The 20,378-nt window shown below is 53.2% G+C and overlaps 2 protein-coding genes across 7 annotated transcripts in view; one reads left to right on the top strand and one right to left on the bottom strand.

Moving 5' to 3' along the window:
• The window catches only part of EIPR1 (EARP complex and GARP complex interacting protein 1), a 123,540-nt gene extending 116,715 nt beyond the window's left edge, over positions 1 to 6,825 (bottom strand). For 2 of the 4 annotated variants that reach the window (XM_059132771.1, XM_059132773.1), the window contains exon 1: positions 6,659 to 6,820. In XM_059132771.1, the coding sequence (XP_058988754.1) occupies positions 6,659 to 6,700 (42 nt within the window). In that variant the 5' untranslated portion in view covers positions 6,701 to 6,820. Of the gene's footprint in view, positions 1 to 6,658 lie in introns of all 4 variants that reach the window. The other 2 variants (XM_059132772.1, XM_059132775.1) reach the window with 2 other exon arrangements.
• A 3,006-nt stretch (positions 6,826 to 9,831) lies between these two features.
• Positions 9,832 to 20,378, top strand: part of TRAPPC12 (trafficking protein particle complex subunit 12) — a 69,225-nt gene continuing 58,678 nt past the window's right edge. Inside the window, exons 1-2 of one of the 3 annotated variants that reach the window (XM_059132769.1) lie at positions 9,832 to 9,968; positions 16,626 to 17,834. In XM_059132769.1, coding sequence (XP_058988752.1) covers positions 16,632 to 17,834 — 1,203 coding nt within the window. In that variant the 5' untranslated portion in view covers positions 9,832 to 9,968; positions 16,626 to 16,631. Of the gene's footprint in view, positions 9,969 to 16,535; positions 17,835 to 20,378 lie in introns of all 3 variants that reach the window. The other 2 variants (XM_059132770.1, XM_059132768.1) reach the window with 2 other exon arrangements.

Here is a 20,378-nt window from a genome sequence, read left to right as displayed (position 1 = left end):
CTCTGGAGCCCCTAGTGCAACCCAGCCCCGTCGTACAGCGGAAAACTGGCCTCACACTGGAGCAGCGACACAGAAGGCATCAGCTGGCCTCCTGCAGAGGTGGCCACCTGCCCTCCTGCCCAGGGAAGGGGAGCCCCGCTGCCCGTGGGCAGCAACACTGGGCAGCCCTCTCCTCTGTCCCTGTTTTCTACTCTGATGTCTTCCCCTAAGTGGGAAAATCAAGTCACACACACACCCTCGTCCTTTGAGAATGTCTTACCTTGACTCAAGCTGCTGCCGACCTCCTTCTTCCATTCACTGCCATGCTTAATGGCGGCGTAGACCGGGGGAGCCTTCCCCGACCCTGAGCAGTTCCTCCCCTTCTGCTGACCCGGCCTCCCTGCAGCCGCCCCGCAGCGCTGCTTTCCCTGCAGCCCCGGCCCCACAGCCTCAGGCACCCCTGACGAGGGACCCCTCTGTCCTCTGGCCCCTGAGGACCCCGTCCATCACCAGGGGTTCCCCTTGCTCACACTGTGGCTTTGTGTCCGGGCTCCATCCTGACTCTCCCTGGGCCGCACTTCCCTCCAAGCAAATCCCCCTCCCACAGGCATCATCACCGTAACCAGGCCAGTGGCCACGCCCACTAGTCAGTAATCAGGTCCGCGGCCAGCCGGGAGGCTCACTCCCTAGGCCTCACTGCACTGGCCTGAGGCCCCTCCCCAGGCCTGCCTGCCCTTCTGGCTACCAGCCCGACCCCTCCCACCCCTGCCTACCAGGCGGACCACATAGGATCCCCCAACCCCGCATCGCGCCCTCCCCAGCTCCTCTCCAGCGCCACCACCCCTCCCTGCTACGTTGCTTGGACGGCATTTCCACAACCACGCACCCAACCTGCCTGACGTGAGGATTTTCACTCCAGCTCGCCCTCCACCTTCCGACCTCATCAAGTCAAATCGGGACCTCACGTTTCTGAGCAGTAGGCTGAAGTCTAAATTTTGCTCTTCTAAACTCTAGGGAACAGAACAGCTAGTGACCACAGATCGAAAAACACGAACATGACACAAAAGCAAGAGGGAAAGTGAAAGCGGAGACAGAGACCGTCTTCAATGAAGCCAGAAACATCTATAATCCAAACACACACCGTGAAGGAAAGACTCGAAGGCAGAGGTCAGAGCCAGGGGAGGCTGAGGACGGCCCCGGCAGCATCCCCCTCCTGCCCCGCAGAGATGGCAGCCCCGTGGGCATGGGACGGCCGCACAGGGGCACAGCTGGTAGCAAGAGTCAGAGCAGGCCGGGCAGGCCAGGCATCCCGTCTGGAAGCACTCTGGTCACCCAGAGTGGAGGGGGTGCTGCACCGTGGGCAGCCGGACTGGGCCATCATCTCTGCCGGGGGACGAATGAGGGCCGCCGACTCCCTCACAAACCAGACCCAGGCTGCGGCAGTTCCCGCCAGCCGGGGCCAGGTCCGAACCCGCGCACAAAGCCCACAGCAGCTGGACAGAAAGGCTCGCCCACAAGAGACCAGGATCAGAGGAGCCCAGGAGCCCTGCAAGGGCACCACCAGGAAGGACGGCGAGGCAGAGTGGCCGGAAAAGCCCTCAGAAGACACACACACGCCGACCACATGCTGCCACAGGAGAGCCAAAGCTCTCTGTACACACTAACACATGTACACACTGTGTGTACATGCTGTACACGCAGCCAGGCCTGTACGGCCCAACAGAGCAGTCCTTCTCCAACAGTGACAGAGGAAAAACGGAAGAGAAAAGTACACGGGGGAAACCAAGGCACAGCTTGGAGAAGACAAGGCACGACGACCTCAGCTGAGGTCTGGGCTCACGGAGCTCACCGAGGGAAGCATAGAGCCACCGCAGGAAGGATACTCGAACGGACCCCCACTCACAGCAGACGATGCGGGCGGGGCTGAGAAAGACCCCAGAAAGTTTCAGGTGACAAAGGACATCAAGTGCAGAACCGTACAATACCCAGAAAACAGCAAAATTGAGAAGTCAGTGCTCAGAAGGAGATTCACGGTCTCGATGCTCACGTTACGAAAAGAGAATGACATCAAATAAAGTAGTCCGGCGACTGAGGAGTCTTGAAGAACACCGAAGGCTGCTCGCCTGGCTTCCGCTCTGCACTGGGGCCTCCAGGAGGGAGGGCTGCTGGGCTGTTTGCTTCCCTCCCGCCACGTCCCAGGGCACACAGTAACGTCTGGCACACCGCAGACCAGAAGTACTGGTCGACAAAATAAATGAATGCATTTCCTAGGAAAGCACGAATGACCAAACCTAACCTCAAAACAAAGGAAGCAATCAGAAGAGCTGGTGACCACAGATCCAAAAGCCAGTGTGGGGAGAGCACCCGAGGCTCAGGAATGGGCAAGGCAGACACGGTCAAGCCACTTCAGTGGGATGCGATGGTCACTCGGCAAGTCTGCTGGAGGACTGGTGGCCCTTGCAACCACAGAAGGTCTTCTTTTCCTTTTTTGAAAGATTTATTTATTTATTTGAGACAGAGAAAGGGGCAGAGAGAGAGAATCTCAAGCAGACTCAGTTTAGCGCAAAGTCCGACGCGGGGCCCTATCCCATGACCCTGAGATCATGACCTGAGCTGAAACCAAGAGCCAGACACACAACCGAGCCACCCACGCACCCCAAGAAGGTCTTCTTAATGCACAAAGTTTCAAAGAAATAAGTGTGCAAGAGAGAAATAATCTTGTTTGTAGAGACTTTTGAATAGTCATAAAGAACTACGGTTCTGTTAACTAAGAATTACACATTAAACTCAGCCTGGGAAGGCTGATTTCTCCTGCTCAGGACACTGAGAGTGTGTGCAAGGTATCAGAAGTCTCATTCACACTATTTCAAATTCAGACCATGCTGGAGAAACACCCATAACAAAAATCACGACCATAATTAGCATAACGCACACAATAGTCAAATACACAAATCCATAAAATGTAACTGTAAGATGGCTTTGTGCTAAAATGTGTCACTGTTAAACTGTGTGGTCTCTGTGCCTAGTCTGGGAGCAGTCAGTTCGGTGACCATCTGACCATGGTTACTGGACATCCTGTAAAATGACTCTCCTCCCTTTCAGGAAAAAGCCGTAAACTCTGGCGTGGACACGGTGGTATATTCCTTGTCTTGTTATTGTAAATAGACTCTGGTCATCATCTCGCAAAGCAAGTACGACAGGGACAGCATGTCAGGCCAGGATCGTCTAGACTAGTAAGAGAAACACAGGACAAAAGGACGCAAGACAGGTAAGTGGTACACCCAGCAGAGAACATGCAAGGGTACCAGCACATGGCCAGCAAGCGCACCATTAACTAGGAAAGTCGGGGCATGCATATACAAAAATAAGGCATCAAACTTAAAATTCTGGGTGCCTAGGTGGCTCAGTCATTTAAGTATCCACCTTCAGCTCAGGTCATGATCCCCGTGTCCTGGGACTGAGTCCCACACTGGGCTCCCTGCTCAGTGGGAAGCCTGCTTCTCCCCCTGGCTGCTGCCCCCCCTGCTTGTGCTCTCCCTCTTTGTGACAAATATATTTAAAAAAAAAAAAAATCTTTATGAATGAATGGTAAAGAGAAGAAACAATTCTAAGTTGAATGCAGTTGTCAGGGAATCGGGTAAGATGGAAAACGTTAATGACAGGCAATCAAATAAGATGCAGGTAAGATCCTGCAGATCTTAATCAGATTTTCAGCAATCTGACTCCTTAAAAGACAGTAAGAATTACTTGGATTTTCTTTTTAATTTTCAATGCACAAAAATGAAAAGAACTAGGGGCACTTGGGTGGCTCGCTTGGCTAAGTAACTGCCTTCGGCTCAGGTCATGATCCCGGAGTACCAGGATTGAGTCCCGTATCAGGCTCCCACCTCCATGAGGAGCCTGATTCTCTCTCTGACCTTCTCCTCTCTCATGCTCTCTCTCTCACTGTCTCTCAAATAAATAAATAAAATAAAAAATAAAATAAAATAAAATCATAAACGCACATCAAAAGTTGCTTTCTACGAGCTAAAAGATGTCAATCACATATCATAATGTTCCATACACAAACGTGCCCTGCATTTTTATTTTAATGACCCCTGTATGGTGCTCTTCTGACTTTATTGACATAGAAGGAACTTATTTTATCCTTGAGCCCCATTACCTCAATCATTGGTCAACAATCAGATCCTCATCATCTTTTATTGTTTTTAAAGATTTTAAGACAGAGAAAGCATGGGCACACACACAAGCAGGGGGAGCAGCAGGCAGAAGAAGGGGGAGAAGCAGCTCCCTGCTGCACAGGGAGCCCGTGTGGGTCTGGATCCCTGGACCCTGAGACAATGACCTGAGCCAAAAACAGGTGCTTCCCCGACTGAGCCACCCAGGAACCTCCAGAGCCCTACCTTTTAAAGTAAAGTGCTCTCCACAGTGATTTGAATGTCACTGACAACCAAAAACCTCCACTGTGACTTCCAGTTCTTTTTATGTTTACTCTAGTATGGATTCTGCAGATTCGAGAATTTCATGGCCCACATACTGTCCAAAGTAAAGAAGAATAAAAATCTGCTACTTCTTTTAAGATAAAGGAGAAATTCAGATAAAACATTTGATGCCCAAGGCAAGGATCCACTCCTTGATACTAATCCCAGGAAATAACATTTGTTATCTCAAAGATCCAACACTGAAGATCAAAACCTCTGTTATTCAGGCCATTTCTTAAGGAGCTAAAGAAGTGATTAGGGACACTGGAATCAGATGCACACTTTAGGAAGTACGAGGTCAGGGACCCTCAATCTCCCCACAGGCTCCCTCCGCATGTGGCCACACGTGCACCTTTTCCAGGGGAAAGCAGTGCAACTTTGTAGTTAAGCGGCTTTGAAGTTGGCTTAGGTTTAAAGCCTCTCTAGGTTAGAATCCCAAGTTTATCGCTTGCTGGCTAGGTGGGCGTGGCCCACAGAAGAGCATCTCTAAGTAGGACTGCGAGAGACGTGAAGTCCAGGCAGTCTTCAGCAGCACACAGGATTGCTCTCAGAAGCTGCTAGTTAAGGGGCGCCTGGGCGGCTCAGTGGGGTAAAGCCTCCGTCTTTGGCTCAGGTCATGATCTCAGGGTCCTGGGATCGAGCCCCACATCCGGCTCTCTGCTCAGCGGGGAGCCTGCTTCCTCCTCTCTCTCTCTCTGCCTGCCTCTCTGCCTACTTGTGATCTGTCTGTTAAATGAATAAAATCTTAAAAAAAAAGAAGAAGAAGAAGCTGCTAGTTAAGGCAGTCTTGGGTGACTGAGCCTGCGGCCAAAAGCTAAACACAGCTCCTTCCTCATAGGACACTTTGATACTGCCTTGTATGGATTTATCTGTAAGAATTTTTTCTTATGATAATAATTAGAACATTTCCTGAGTGTGTATTATGTGCCAGGCAATGTTCTAAGTGCTTGAATTAAACGTATTAACTCATTTAATCTTCCTAACAGCCACAGGGGATCCAAGCTCATTTTCCCATTTTACTGGCAAGGAAACGAACCCAGGGTTACGAGGTAAGTGTTGGAGACGGGATTTAAAGATTTTATTTATTTATTTATGAGACAGAGCTCACAAGCGAGCAGGGCAAGGGAAGAGGGAAAGGGAGATTGAGAGAGAGAGAGAGTCTGCAGCAGGCTCCCCGCTGAGTGGGAGCCCCAGGCAGGGCTGGATCCCAGGACCCCGAGACCATGACCTGAGTGGAAATCAAGAGTGGGACACTCCACCAAGCGAGCCCTGCAGACGCCCCTGGAGCCGGATTTAAACTTGAGGGGCTATGGTGGTGCCCAGGCTTTTAGAAACTAACACCACTGCTGCTCTCACTGTACGCTTCTTGACACCCACGAGCATTTATATTTCTTAGTTTTGTCTTTTTTTTTTAAAGACGCTTATTTACTCATTTGAGGAGAGAGCGAGCATGAGCGGTGCAAAGGGGCGGAGGGAGAAACGGAGTCCCCGCCGAGCAGGGAGCCCCAGGCTGGGCTGCACCGCAGGACCCCGAGACGGGGCCTGAGCGGAAGGCGGGCGCTTCACGGACGGCAGCGCCGGGCCCACTACTTACACTGTTAACGCGCATGTGGGGCGCACGACCACGTTATCGCGTACCGCACACGGCAGTGAACTGGCTTTTGGCTCCGCATCTGTCCCTGAGTGCCTTAAGGTTCCCGAAGCCATCAGCCGAGGTGACGCCGACGCAGGGCTCCGTCGGGCCGGCGCGGGGCGCCCTCGCTGCCCTCCCGGCTCCGCCGGCCCGGCCGCGCCCTTGTCCGCGCTCCCCGCACACGTCCCTGCTGTCCCGCTCCACCGCCCGCGCACCGCCTCGCCGCTCCCGGGGGACCCTGCGCGACGCGGAGCGGCCGCGCCGAGCCCGGGACCCGGGGGGACAGCCCGGGCTCACGGTGGGGCCCGCGCAGGGCAGTCAAGCGCCCCCGCCGACCTCGGCCCCGCGCCCCCAACCAGAACTGCGCGCCGCAGGGAACCGCACGCGGCGGCCGTGGGCCCCGGCGCTGCGCCCTCGCTGCGGCCCGCAGGACCCTGGGCCTTCCCGGACAACCGAGTCCGTTGAAGCCGCTCCCCGCAGCCCCCGGCCCGCAGCCGCACAAGGGGCCGGGCCGCGCCCGCCGCGCTCCGCAAACAGCGCGGCCCGGGGGCTCCCCTGGACGCACCTGGAACTCCAGCCCATAGATGACCGGAGCGTCGTCCTCCATGCTGGGCCGCTCACCGCGTCAGGCCTGTGCTCAGAACCCGCGCGCCTCGGCCTCAGCGCCCATTCATTCCCTCCCTCCCCGGAGGCCCCAACTGCAGGCCTTCTGGGCCCACCGCGGCTCCCGTAGGCCTTACTTCCTGTATTTTCCTGCTGCGTCATCAATACGCTCCTCTCCGGCTGCCAATGGAAACGGCTCGAGGCTCTGGCGCATACTCACTTGACTCCAAACGGGTTCTCAAACCCTCTGGCCGCAGGAGGCGGACCCGGCGGGGAGGAGCCTGGGCCGGAGGCGGATCTCCGGGGGCGGAGGACGGGTCGGTCGGTAGGACACGGACTGGCTGGGTCGGTGGGCGGGCGTCCCGCAGACGTCCCCCGCTCGGAGCCCTCCCTGCTCGGTCCCCCCGGACGGAATCGCTCACCTGGCCCTGCCGGGGGTTGTTATCATTCGTGCCCAGCAGGGCGCAGGGACAGACGCTTCACAGGCCCTGCCTTGAAGTTCTTGCCTCTAACCCTGCGCCTAAGGTAGCATTCTTCCGTCTTAGCGGTGAGCGGCTGCAGAACTGACAGTGGACGGCACCGACGTAGTAAGTGCGGAGCTGGACGTGTGCCTAGTCTGTGGACTCACCAGGGCACCGCCTAGGATCCCTGTCGGTGGCCGCGCTCACTCAGGCCGCAGGCAGCCCCCCTCCCGGGGGGATAAGCAGTGCCAGCCCTGCGCCAGGGAGTGACCTGCACCGCTGGCAACATCTGACCAGCATTTGACTCTGAATAGGAACCTGCTGAGAAGACCCTGGGTTCCCTGGGGATGTCCAGAGATGGTCCTGGAGGACACTGCTTAGACAGCATTCCTTGACTACGCCTGCCTTGACCATGTCCTCAACAGACAGAAGGGAAACTGCACGGAATCCCAAAATGCCGTAGGAGAACCCCCTTCACTAAGCTGGGTTCCTCTGCTTCCCGGGACCGCACACCTCTCCCACTATTTAACTTCCATCTTCAAGGCAAATGGCAAGGTTTGGAACAGGTGTATGAAAAGGTGCCCAACATCTCTGATCAACAGGGAAATACAAGCCAAAACCACAATGAGCTGTCACCTCACATCTGTAAGGATCACTGTTCCAGCATTCCCAGTTCCGGGAGTCAAAGGAGATAAAATCACCACGTCAAAGAGACATCTGTGCTCTGATGTTCACTGCATCCTTAGTCGCAGCAACCAAGACAAGGAAACAATAATTGTCCATAGACAGATGAATGGATGAAATGTGGCACACACGGGCGCCCCCCGCAACGCACACACGCACAGTGGAATGTTATTTAGCCTTAAAAATGAAATCCTATTGATGAGGGAGCAGAAGGCTGGCTGAAAACAAAGCAAAGCTGGCACCTTGCACCCCCTCTCCACCCGCTCCCCTCGATAATATGTGTCACATTCCTCAAGCACCCCTGGCTGCCCTAGAAGGAAAACAAATAGTTAACTTGCAGAGATCACAATCCTACAAGGCAGGAGTCTTCCTTGGCTTACAAATGTCCTTGAGTTGTACAACAAAGAAGTTATCCTATCAATACCCCAATTTCCAAAGGCACATAACTCAGTTCCTCAAGCCCTAATGTTGCCCTCCCCTCCATAAAAACTGAAGGAGGCTGAGGTAGAAGGAAAAGTAAATAAATTTCTTCTAAACCCAAATCTCACTAACAAGGACGCTTGATAGCAGGAATGTAACATTCCACCAGGAGACTCCCAATTTTCTTTATGTTAGTGCCTCATTAGAGGGAAAGTGGCCTTGGTTTGATAGTAACCAGTCCTTCAATATCCTGACAGTCTTCTTTACCCCAATAGCCCTTCTGAACACCCCTTTGTCCTCACCTACCCAACTCCTGTGTATATAACCAGCCACTCCTCACATGCCCAGTGAAGCATCTCCGTCTGCCCATGGGTCCTGTCCCCATGCTCTAATAAACCACCTTTTTTGCACCAAAGATGTCTTAAGAATTCTTTCTTAGCCGTCAGCTCTGAACCTCACCTCGGTTCTAGAACTTCATCACTATCATTTGCTAAACATGGATGAATCTGGAGGACATTCTGGTAAATGAAATAAGCCAAACACAGAAAGACAAATACTGCATGAGTACACACCTACATTTGAAATATGGAGGGGGAAAAAAGCAGCCTTTGAACTCATTGTAGGAGTAGAATGGTGTTTACCAGAGGCTTAGTGGTAAAGGGAAAGCAGCAAGTGATCAAAGGATACAACTTTCCAATTATAAGGCAAATAAGTTCTGGAGACCTGATGTACAGAATGATGATTACAGTTAATAATAAGATACTCTATACTTGAGGCTTTTGAGAGTAGATCTCAAGTGTTTTCATCACACATCCACAAAAAAAGTAACATTGGGGTGATGGATGTGTTAATTTGATTGGCTTGGTTCTCATTTCACAATGCACACGTGTCAAGACATTGCATTGTATGCATTGAATAGGTACTATATTGTCAAAAATAAAAAATGTAATCACGTATGAAAAGAAAATAGAAACGGTTTTTCTCCGCTGTATGTTAGTGCCTAGTGCTCCACCAGGCACAGTTAATACTCAACAGATATCCCTCAAACAAATAAGGAGCCCTCAGTGATTGCAGTAAAAAAATCTAGGAAGCAGCGGCCCAGATCGCTGTGCCTGATCGCCTGAGACTCAGCTGTGGAGCTAAGAGAAAGCTCTCTCGCACGGCCGGATTAAATGTACCCACGTACGACTGATACCATCACTGCCATCTTTATCATTAATGCTGTTACACGGGTAGTCCGGATACACAGCAGGAAAAGTAGAAAATACTGATAAGCATAAAGAAAAAATTCTACAAATAAGTGTTTCCTGGGTGCTCTGGCCAGGAAAAAAAAGAATAAAATGAAAAGGCCTAGCCTTCTCTCTGCCACCTGCCCTTCCCACCACATCCCAGTAGTCTGAGCGTCAAACTAATTTCCCTCCCCACCCCCAGGGATGACGCAACTGGCCCCGCCCATTCCCCGCCCCCCGCAAGGCCCGGTACAAGTCCTGCCCACCGCAGTAGGAAACGGAAATCTGCTGGGCGGCCGTCCCTGCACTGCGCATGCTCGTGCGCATGCCGCGGAAGCGGCTCGGAGAGCGCGCGCAGGCGCAGAGGCCGCAGGAGGGACACGGTCCAGTCCCTACTTCCGGTCTGCGTCCGCCGTCTGCGCAGTGTCCGGTCGCCGCGGCAGCTGAGCGCCTCCGCAGTCCCCGGGGCAGGTGGCAGGTGAGACTAGGGCCGGGAATGTGGGGAGGGGTCGGGTCGTCCCTAAGCTCAGCCCCGCCGGCCCAGAGCCGGGCCGCTCGGGAAAGCCCCCGTCGGCGGCCCGTGCGCTCGTCGCCGCTGCTGCGGGGCCGCGGGTCTCCTCTCCCGGCGCCCACTCTGGGGGCTCCTCCGCGGGGCGCGGCTCGGTGACGCCTCGTCCTGGGGGGTCCCGCAGGCCCCGGCTGCGGCCCTCGGGGAGCGCGTGGCCGGGGAAGCGCCGGAGTCCGCCGTCGGCTCTCGGTGGACGCGCGGACCTGCCGACCGAACGCGGTGCGGGGGACGTGCGGCGGCGCCGCTGTCGCTGCGCGTCGGTCTTCGCGGAGCCGCGGGCGGGCGGGCCGGAGCGGCCGAGTGCGTGCGCCGCGGCACGGAGAGCGCGTGCTTCCCGGGACGCCCGGGCGCGGCCTCCCGTTCCCGCCGCCTCGGGTCTTCCCGGACGGCGGCGCGAGCTGGGCGCGGAGCGGCCGGACGGACCGTGAGCCCGGCCCGCTGCGGGGGGGGGGGGGGGGCGGCCGCAGGGCGGTTCGGCCGCTCGGGGCCGCGTGCAGGGGCCCCGCGCCCGGGTCCTGCTTCCGCCGGTGAGCGCGGTGTGCGGACTGCGGCGCGGTCACTCTGCAGGGTCGCCGAGCCGTGAGGCTGCGGCTTAGCAGTTCCTCGGACCTGGTGCCCGGGGCTCTGGCCTGCGCTGCTGCGCGGGCGGGGGTCCGACCCGCAGCCTGCCGGGGGCACGGGCAGAAACCGGAGTCCGGCGCCCCGGCGTCCGGCAGGGACAGTCGCCTGTGCCAGGCCGTCTGGTTTTCTCGGTGAGTGGCCCTGCGCGTGGGAAGACGGTGCGCGGGGAATGCCGGACCGGGCGGGTCCTCCGCGGGGCTGCGGGACTGTGCGGGAGTCGGACCCGTGCTCCGCGGCATCGGTGTTCGCGGAAAGAGGGTTTACGTTTTCGCGGCCTGGAGGGACTTGCGAGTCCAGCGTCCCGTCCGAAAGGGAACCTGAGCTACTGCGATTTTCCTTGTTGTTCCTGGGTTGTTCCTAATGAAACTTCATCTCAAATAATCGCTGAAAAGTCAGTACTTTAAAAATACCGTAAGGTGGGGCGCCTGGGTGGCTCAGGTAAGCCTCTGCCTTCGGCTCAGGTCATGATCGTGCTCTTGGGATCGAGCTCTGTCCGGCTCGCTGCCCAGCAGGGGGTCTGCTCGTCCCTCTCCCTCAGCCCCTCCCCCCACCTCTGCCCCGTCTCTCTCTTCTCAGGAAAATAAAAATCGTAAAAAATATATAAATGATATAAATGATCTTTGGCGTCAAGAAGCTTACAGTGAGGGGCACCTGGGTGTCCCAATGGGCTAAGCCTCTGCCTTCGGCTCAGGTCATGATTCCAGGGTCTTGGGATGGAGTCCTGCATCGGGCTCTCTGTCCCACGGGGAGCCTGCTTTCTCCTCGCTCTCTGCCTGCCTCTCTGCCTCCTTGTGATCTGTCTGACAAATAAGTAAATAAAATCTTTAAAAAAAAAATTTTAGATAAATTGATACACACAGTCTCTGTGTCAGAGTTTTATCTTTGGCCTACCCGACCTGCAGAAAACTTACATTTCTACTCTCAATAAATAAGTTTTCCCACAACTCTCTAGGAGCTGTCATTTCTAAAAATCTGCCTGTTTCATAGACTTTTTTTTTCCTAGAAACTCGTTGTTTTCAATGTCTGATTCTTTACTGCTGAAGCAGCTGTTTCTTGCTGTAAGTATCCCGTCCACAGAATGAGTGGGTCTTGCACAGTGATTAGCTTTCTCTCGCTCCAGTGAATTGTGGGAAGTAGCTCCGTGTGACCTGCACAGTCCTTCTCTGGTGCCCCCATTTGGGTCTGTCTCTGTGTCTAAACACGTACACATTCACCGGACTCGTACTTATTTCTGCTAATTTTGAAGTAGAACTTTCTTCAGCCTTCCCTGTACCTAAGGACAATGTGATTTTTCCAGTTCTGATATTCGTTAACTTTTCCTGTAATTGTATCAGACCTTTTCTTATAGCCTGTGTTACTCAGCCGCGAGCTGTTGCTGTAGTATCGGGTTTCCGGACGTACAGCGTGAACCGTTTTCATTCTGAGAGAGGCTCCGAACCAGCAGTTAACCCAGCTGTAGTCTCTGGCATCTCCCAGGCAGCAGGCGCTGTGTGGGGGGCTGCGATGTGTCCGTCCCCGTGAGGATTAATCGGGAAGGACCAAACTCCGTTCCTGCCGGTATCATTTACTGCCAGTGATTTGGGGTTTTTTTTAAGATTTTATTTCTTTGACAGTGACAGAAAATATGAGCAGGGGAAGGGGCAGAGGGAGAGGGAGAAGCGGACTCCTCAGGAAGCAGGGAGCCTGTTGCAGGTTCAATCCCAGGACCCTGGGATCGTGACCTAAGCCAAAGGCAGATACTTAACCCACTGAGCCATCCAAGCGCTCCTACGAGTGATTATACTATTTTATTTTAAAGATTTTATTTTAAGTAGTGTCTGTCTATACCCAGTGTGGGGTTCAAACTCACAATCCCAAGATCAAGAGTCATATACTCCATTGACTGAGCCGGCCAGGCACCCCACTACCAGTGATGTTAGGCGAGTCCTGTCACTGCTCTGATTCTCGGGGTCCCCTTCTGTGTACTAGGGCACCGATGACATTGCATTCAGCTACTGCCCAGGTGAAAGGAAGTTGTGTTTACTGTTCCCTTGATCTTCCTGCCCAGCCTGTGCCGTGCAGAGAGGACCCCGGGGATGGCCCCACGTGTGCCAGCCCACCCATTTGCTCATGTTCTCCAGGCAGCCTCCAGTCTGCCTTGCCGTGAAATAGTACCAGAAAAAGGCTTTTGTTCCTTTTTCCTTTCATTTTTTACTCCTTTGTAGCTAATCAGGTGCACATGTAACAAATGGGGAATTAGTCACTGTGCTGGATAAGAAACTTCTCCAAAGTGTTTAACTTTGATTCTCTACTTTAAAGTAATCTTGTTTTTAGATCCCAGGGTGACCAGGCTGTAAAAAGGAAGGACAGCTAATTTGGAAAACTGTGGAAGTGTTGACAAAGAACCACCCTTATCTAGAGATCAGCTAAGTATAGTTTCTAAAGGTCAAGCAAGCATTTTTTTTTTTTTTTTTTTTGCTAGAGAAATCCTCATCTTTTTTTTGTTTTTAAAGATTTTATTTATTTATATGATAGAGATCACAAGTAGGCAGAGAGGCAGGCAGAGAGAGAGGGGAAGCAGGCTCCCTGCTGAGCAGAGAGCCCGATGTGGGGCTCGATCCCAGGACCCTGAGATCATGACCTGAGATGACCTGAGTTGAAGGCAGAGGCTTAACCCACTGAGCCACGTAGGCGCCCCGAGAAAACCTCATCTTAATTGGACTTTGTTCACTGGAAGAATATAACTATCTATAATAGCTTTTTTTTTTTTAAGATTTTATTAATTTATTTGACAGGGAGAGAGGGAACACACGCAGGAGGAGTGGCAGGCAGAGGGAGAAGCAGACTTCCTCCTGAGCCAGGAGCCCCCTGCAGGGCTCCATCCCAGGACCCTGGGATCCTGACCTGAGCTGAAGGCAGACGCTTAACGACTGAGCCACCCAGGCGCCCCATACAGTAGCTTTTGCTAAGAAAGTTCTTCAAGAAAAGAAGCACATTTTCTTTAGAATTCAAACTCCTTTTTTCAGTCTGTGGCCTCTGCCACCCTGTGTCAACCCAGCGTTTCAACTTGAACCAGCCCCAGTTTCTCCGCTTCCTAGCGGCACAGCTTTGAGCGGGCGTGACCTCCCTGAACACCACTTCCTCATCCGCAAGGTGAAGGACATGGTGGCGCTTGGACCACAGGGTGGCTGTGAGGACCGAGTGAGACACGTAAAACCCTCCGAACAGGGCCGAGCCAGAGTACACCCAGCAGCTCGTCTGGCTCAGTAGCCCTGGCGGTCAGCCTGCCTCGGGGAGGGGACTCTGTCGCGGTCCGGCTTCTCTTTCTTGGGCTCAGTTCAGGCAGACGACATCCCAGGGAGGACATCAGAGTGTCTCGGCTTCATGGGAGAGGGGTCTGCAGCTGGGCCGGGAAGAGCAGGCACGGCGTGTCGTTACTTCATTGTGCTTTCACACTCACGCTGTAACCTGCGACTTTCCACACCCGGCCCCAAAGCTGCTACAGCTCTTCTTTTTTTAAAATTTCTTTTCAGTGTTCAGAATTCATTGTTTATGCAGCACACCCAGGGCTCCATGCAGTTGGTGCCCTCCACAGTACCCACCACCAGGCTCACCCAACCCCCTACCCCCTTCCCTCCAAAATCCTCCGTTTGTTTCTCAGAGTCCACAGTCTCTCATGGTCCGTCTCCCCCTCCGACTTCCCCAATTCAGTTCACCTCTCCTCCCTCCATGCTATTTGTTATGCTCCACAAATAAGTGAAACCATATGATGATTGACTCTCTCTGCTTGACTTATTTCACTCAGCATCATCTCTTCCAGTCCCGCCCATGTTGCTACAAAAGTTGGGTATTCGTCCTTTCTGATGGGGGCATAATACTCCATAGTGTATGGACCACATCTTCCTTATCCATTCGTCCGTTGAAGGGCATCTTGGTTCTTTCCACAGTTTGGCGACCGTGGCCATTGCTGCTATGAACGTTGGGGCACAGATGGCCCTTCTTTTCACGACATCTGTATCTTTGGGGTAAATACCCAGGAGTGCAATGGCAGGGTCATAGGGAAGCTCTATTTTTTAATTTCTTGAGGAGTCTCCACACTGTTCTCCAAAGAGGCTGCACCAACTTGCATTCCCACAACAGTGGAAGAGGGTTCCCCTTTCTCCACATCCTCTCCAACACATGTTGTTTCCTGTCTTGTTAATTTTGGCCATTCTGACTGGTGTACGGTGGTCTCTCAGTGTGGTTTTGATTTGAGTCTCCCTAATGGTCAGTGATGATGAACATTTTTTCATGTGTCCCACTATAGCACTTCTCCTGGGAGAATGTCACAGGCACGATCCGTTCAGGTTTCTCCACCTTTTATAACCCAAACCGGACATGTGGACCCATAGATCACTACACACGCACAGTACAATAATACAGCTTTCTCCAGACATGCAACCCAAGCAGACTCAGCCGTTGTCCCTACTGATGTAAATCCACAAGAACTGCACCGAGGCTGGTAGCTAGGCTGGAAGGCAGGCAACAGGGCCTTTGTGTTTCATTGGCTTCTCGCCTACTCTGCCAGCTAAGAATAAATAAAATAATAATAAATAAAAGGCCAGCGACCCCATCCCTGTTAGGAAAGCTAGTATGAGAACAGGAAGTAACAAGTGTCATCAAGAATGTGGAGAAATTGAAATCCTCGTATTCTCTTTCAGGGAATGTAAAATGGTGCAACTACTATGGAAAACAGTTTGTTGGTTGGTTGCTCAAATAATTAAAAATAGAACTGCCTTATGATTCGGCAGTCCTGCTTCTGGGTACATACCCAAAGGAATTAAAAGCAAGGACTCAGAGAGATACTTGTACACACGTGTTCATAGCAGCAGTCACAGTAGCCGAAGCGTGGGAGCAAGCCAGGTGTTGGTCAGTGGACGGGCGGGGAAACGGAAGTAGCGTGGCTTGTGACTCAGCCTGAGAAAATGAGGAAACTGACCTACTACAGCACGGGTGAACCTTGAGGGCATTATGCTAAGTAGAATAAGCCAGTCACAAAAGGGCAAGTAGTATGTTGTCCCACTACAGCATGTGTGGGACAGCGTACTATGTGGTACCTAGAGTGGTCAGAGTCATGGAGTCGTAAAGCAGAAGGCCATTATCAGGGGCTGGCAGTGGGGGCCGGGGAGCGCTGGGCAGTCATTGCTTAATGGCCACAGTGTTTCAGTTTTGCAAAATGAGAGGAGTTCTGGGGGCGCCTGGGTGGCTCAGTGGGTTAAGCCTCTGCCTTCGGCTCAGGTCATGATCTCAGGGTCCTGGGATCGAGCCCCACATCAGGCTCTTTGCTCAGCGGGGAGCCTGCTTCCCCCTCTCTTTCTGCCTGCCTCTGCCTCCTTGTGATCGCTGTCAAATAGATGAAATCTTAAAAAATAAAATAAAATAAAATAAAGTTCTGGAGATCGGTGTGATGGTTGCACAGTGACAGGAATGTATGAATACCACTTTGTTGTGAACTCAGAAATGGATAAGGTGGTAAATGATTAAGGTGGTTATGTTACATACCTTTTACCACGATCAGTCGATCACTAGATGGTTGGAGAAATGGAATCTTGAGTTGGGAACCATTTGAATATATACCTGATAAACATGTATTCATAGACTGTTTTTTGGAGCAGCTATAGTAGGCTTGCTGTGAAATTTTGAGCAGAAGGTCGGAGATTTCCCATGTTCCCGTCACCTCCCCCACCAAGCAGCGTGTCTGTTACGGTCAGGGACCTTGTGCTGACACAGCACAATCACACAAAGTCCACAGTCTGCTTTAGGGCTCACACTTGGTGTTACGTGTCCCGGGAGTTTGGGCAAAGGTATAATGACACGTATCCACCATTTGTTTTTAAGTTTAGAAAAGAGTTTGAACAAGAAGGTGAGACCAGCTCGATAACTGAGCGGAAAGCTGACGAGGCCGGTTCCTGTCTGTCTTTGCTTCAGGGCACCATGGAGAACGCTCACAGCGCCGAGCAGAGCGGGACTGGGGACTCGCGTCCGGCCGAGGGACAAGCCGGGAGCAGCGCTCCGCAGGGAGAGCAGGGGCACCTGCTTTATCACGAGGAAACCATCGACCTCGGCGGGGACGAGTTCGGGTCTGAAGAGAATGAGACTACGTCGGAAGATTCTAATAACTTTGTAGATAAGCTTAACGAGCACATGATGGAAAGCGTCCTTATTTCTGACTCTCCTAATAATAGCGAAGATGACGCAGGTGACCTCAGCTGTTTGCGGGATGTTGGGGACCCTGCAGGAGGCAGCGCAGGTCCCAGACTGGAGAGTCTCGAGGACGAAGGAGCCGTGGACACCCTGAGCAAGGACAGTGGAAGTGACGGAGAGGGTGCATCCGAAGACATCTCTGGCACGACCCCCGACCCAGAGCACAGTCAAGTCACAAGTGTGCCGGCCTTGGGGGAGGAGGGAGCAGAGGACCCTGGCCCAGGGGACAGGAGCCCTGGCCCGGAGGGGCCGGGGGGCGCTGCACCCTTGAGGCAGTCCCCTCCCCACGAGGAGCCCATCCCCGTGTGCACCATCTTCAGCCAGCCGCTCCCCGCCCACTCCCAGCCGCCGCCGCTGCTGCTGCGGGACGGCTTCGAGTCCCAGATGGTGAAGTCTCCGAGCTTCAGCGGTGCCAGCGAGACGGTGGCCAAGACCCCTCCCCAGGCGGTGCAGCCAAGCCCCAGCCTGAGTAAATTTTTTGGCGATCCCGCCAGCACTAACTCCTTGGCCTCAGACTTCTTCGACTCGTTCACGACGTCCACTTTCATCTCCGTCAGTAACCCCAACGCAGGCTCTTCTGCTCCAGAAAATCTGTCTTTGCTCTCCACTGCAGGGGGAGAGAGGTCCCCAGGTGCCGCCGAGCCTTCTCACTCCCCAGGGATGGAAAAGTCAGAAGCAGGGGTTTCCACAGCTTCTCTAGAAATCTCTCAGTCTCCAAAACCGTTTTCCCAGATCCAGGCTGTGTTTGCGGGGAGCGAGGACCCCTTTGCCACAGCACTGAGCATGAGCGAGACGGACCGCAGAAGTGACGCCTGGCTCCCCGGGGAGGCGACCAGGAACATCCTGATTTCAGTAGCCACCCAGCAGTACAGCACAGTGTTTGTCGACAAGGAGAGCCTCACCATGCCGGGCCTCAAGTTTGACAACATCCAGGTAGGTGGGAGACATCCTTAGAGGGGGTGTTGGTGGCGGGACTCGGCGGCCACTTCAGTTCCTCTCGTCTTTTTGCTTTCTCTCCCTCTCCTAACCCCTGCTATGGGGGGGGGCGGGTATGCCCACATGCGCACACGCGCGCGTGCCTCTCAAGGACTGAAAAGTCCTCATTTCTCAGGGATTCCTAAAATCCTCATTTGGAGAGTCTGTGTTACGTCACTAGTTAATTTGGAACTCCGTTGATTTCCCTGATGTCATATATTTAAGGCAGTGGTCAAAGTCTTAGAAGTACACGCCAGCAAGGTAGAGAGTTACCTCATAATTCTTTGATGTAATGGGGAACTTCGTGTGGTCTGGTTATTTGTGACATGTAAGCTTCAGCAATCATAAGTCCCCCATTCCTTTCATTTTAAATCTGGGGAGTTTCGCATTTTACATGCTTGATACACAGTTTTATAGACTCATTAAAAAAAGTGGATGGCCCAACAAAGTAACAAATCACATAAATGATTTCAACATTTTATATAATAGTGACATAGAGAACTTCAATCTACCAATTAAAGACAATAAGATTATCTCCATTTTCTGTTATCTAACTAGGCATTTGATTTATGATTACTCCATGTTTGCTAAAGTGTGAGAAAATGGCCTGTCTCAGGCAGCCCTAATGGGACCATAAGTTGGTACAAACTTTTTTAAATAAAGTTTTTAAATCAGCATCCAAATGTGCATATTATTTGGTCCAGAAAGCCAGTCTGAGGAATTTTTTTATAAGAGAATAATGTCACCGGTATGCAGATACCCAGCTTTTGGGATGCCTGTCAGAGTGTGGTTTATTATGGCCAAGCATCTGAAGGGACCCAAAAGTCGTTACCAGGAGGCTGCTTGAATACATCTGACTCGTTGGTCCGATGGAATATTAACGGAGGCGGGGCTCCAGGGGGCTCAGTCAGTGAAGCATCTGCCTTCCCTGAGGTTGTGACCTCAGGGTCCTGGGATCGATCCCCACTTCAGGCTCCTGGGCTCCCTGTTCAGCAGGCAGTCCTGCTTCTCCCTCTACCTCTGCCCCTCCCCACCCCCTGCTTGTACACACTTTCTCGTGCTCTCCTTCGAATAAATAAATCTTTTTTAAAAAATAAAAAAATGCTTAAAAATAATGATACAGCAGAATTTTTTTTAAAGATTTTATTTATTTATTTGACAGATGGAGATCACAAGTAGACAGAGAGGCAGGCAGAGAGAGAGGAGAAAGCAGGCTCCCTGCAGAGCAGAGAGCCCAATGCAGGGCTCGATCCCAGGACCCTGGGATCATGACCTGAGCCGAAGGCAGAGGCTTTAACCCACTGAGCCACCCATGCACCCCATACAGCAGAATTTTTAACGAGGTTTATATTTTGTTGTTAAATTTGAAAACCTGGGTACCAGATGGCATGTGGCATGCGTGGTACAGGAAGAACGTTCACAAGTACGTGTCGTGTGCTTGTTAACGCAAGCGTGTGGGAAGGAGTCCCGCTGCAGGTGATGGCAGGGTTGTGGCCCAGCCCAGTGCATGGGGGGCACCGCTCCGGCCTGGGGGCAGACCTTGTGCACGTGCATCTCCGCCCGCTTGGGGAAGCAGGTGCCATGTCCTGCACACGCACGGCTGGTTGGAAAGCCCGGAATGTGGGATGCGTGATGTTGTGGTGTTGGTGGACTGCTGTGCCCCATGAAAGGGCCATACTGGGAACATGGAGCTGGTAGCTCTTTGCTAGGGACCTAGTGGTGCAAGCCCATAGGTTCTGGACACTTCGCGTGGCAGTCTTGACTGTGCGTTCAGGTACCAAACGCTTACTGTGCACACCCTGTGCACCAGGCACCCTGGATGCTTCCATCTCCGATTTCAAGCAAAATATACAGAACATAAACTCCCTTTTGTGGGATCTTTGTAACGAATTCTGGTTATGGACTCTGAGTTCAAGGGACGCTTGGATGTGCAGGATTTGATTGGCGCATTCACACACCCCCTCCCCACCCTTCCCTGGCCCTGTCTGCCTCCACTCTCCCTGCGGGGTGGGGAGGGGGTGCTTCAGTATTCTTCTTCCTGTTCCTTCCGTCCCTGCCGTGGGGAGCCTGTGCTCGGTGCCTCTGTTCCCGCAGCCTCCGTGGGACTGGCCTTTTAGCACTTCCGTCCCGATCTGTTGTTTGCGGTTTGCGGCCCCCGTTGTAGTTCAGAGGAAAATTGGACCGTTGCCCTGGAAATGACTTTGCCCAGGGGTTCTAGGGCACGTTTGGAGGTGTGTGGAGGGGTTGCACTCTGGGTGCCATGAAGTCTGGGGTGAGCACACGACATTGCATGGTTGGGCCTAGAATGCCAGAGAGCCTGCGCACTGGTTAGTGTCGGACCCGAAGTACCGAGCTGCCCCACGTGTCAGTCCTTCTTGAGTCAGGAAACATAAGCGCCGAAGTTCGGGCTGCTTTCCCCTGGATCGGGTACTCAGGCCCTGTCCCGGGTCCTCCCTAGCTCTGAAGCTCCCGGGACCTACCTCCCCGGTCGCACGCAGCTGC

Source organism: Mustela lutreola, chromosome 9, assembly GCF_030435805.1.
Source record: "Mustela lutreola isolate mMusLut2 chromosome 9, mMusLut2.pri, whole genome shotgun sequence".
Classification (NCBI taxonomy): Eukaryota; Metazoa; Chordata; class Mammalia; order Carnivora; family Mustelidae; genus Mustela; species Mustela lutreola.
The sequence above is the reverse complement of the archived record's forward strand: the minus strand, read 5'-3'. Positions and strand labels throughout refer to the sequence as shown.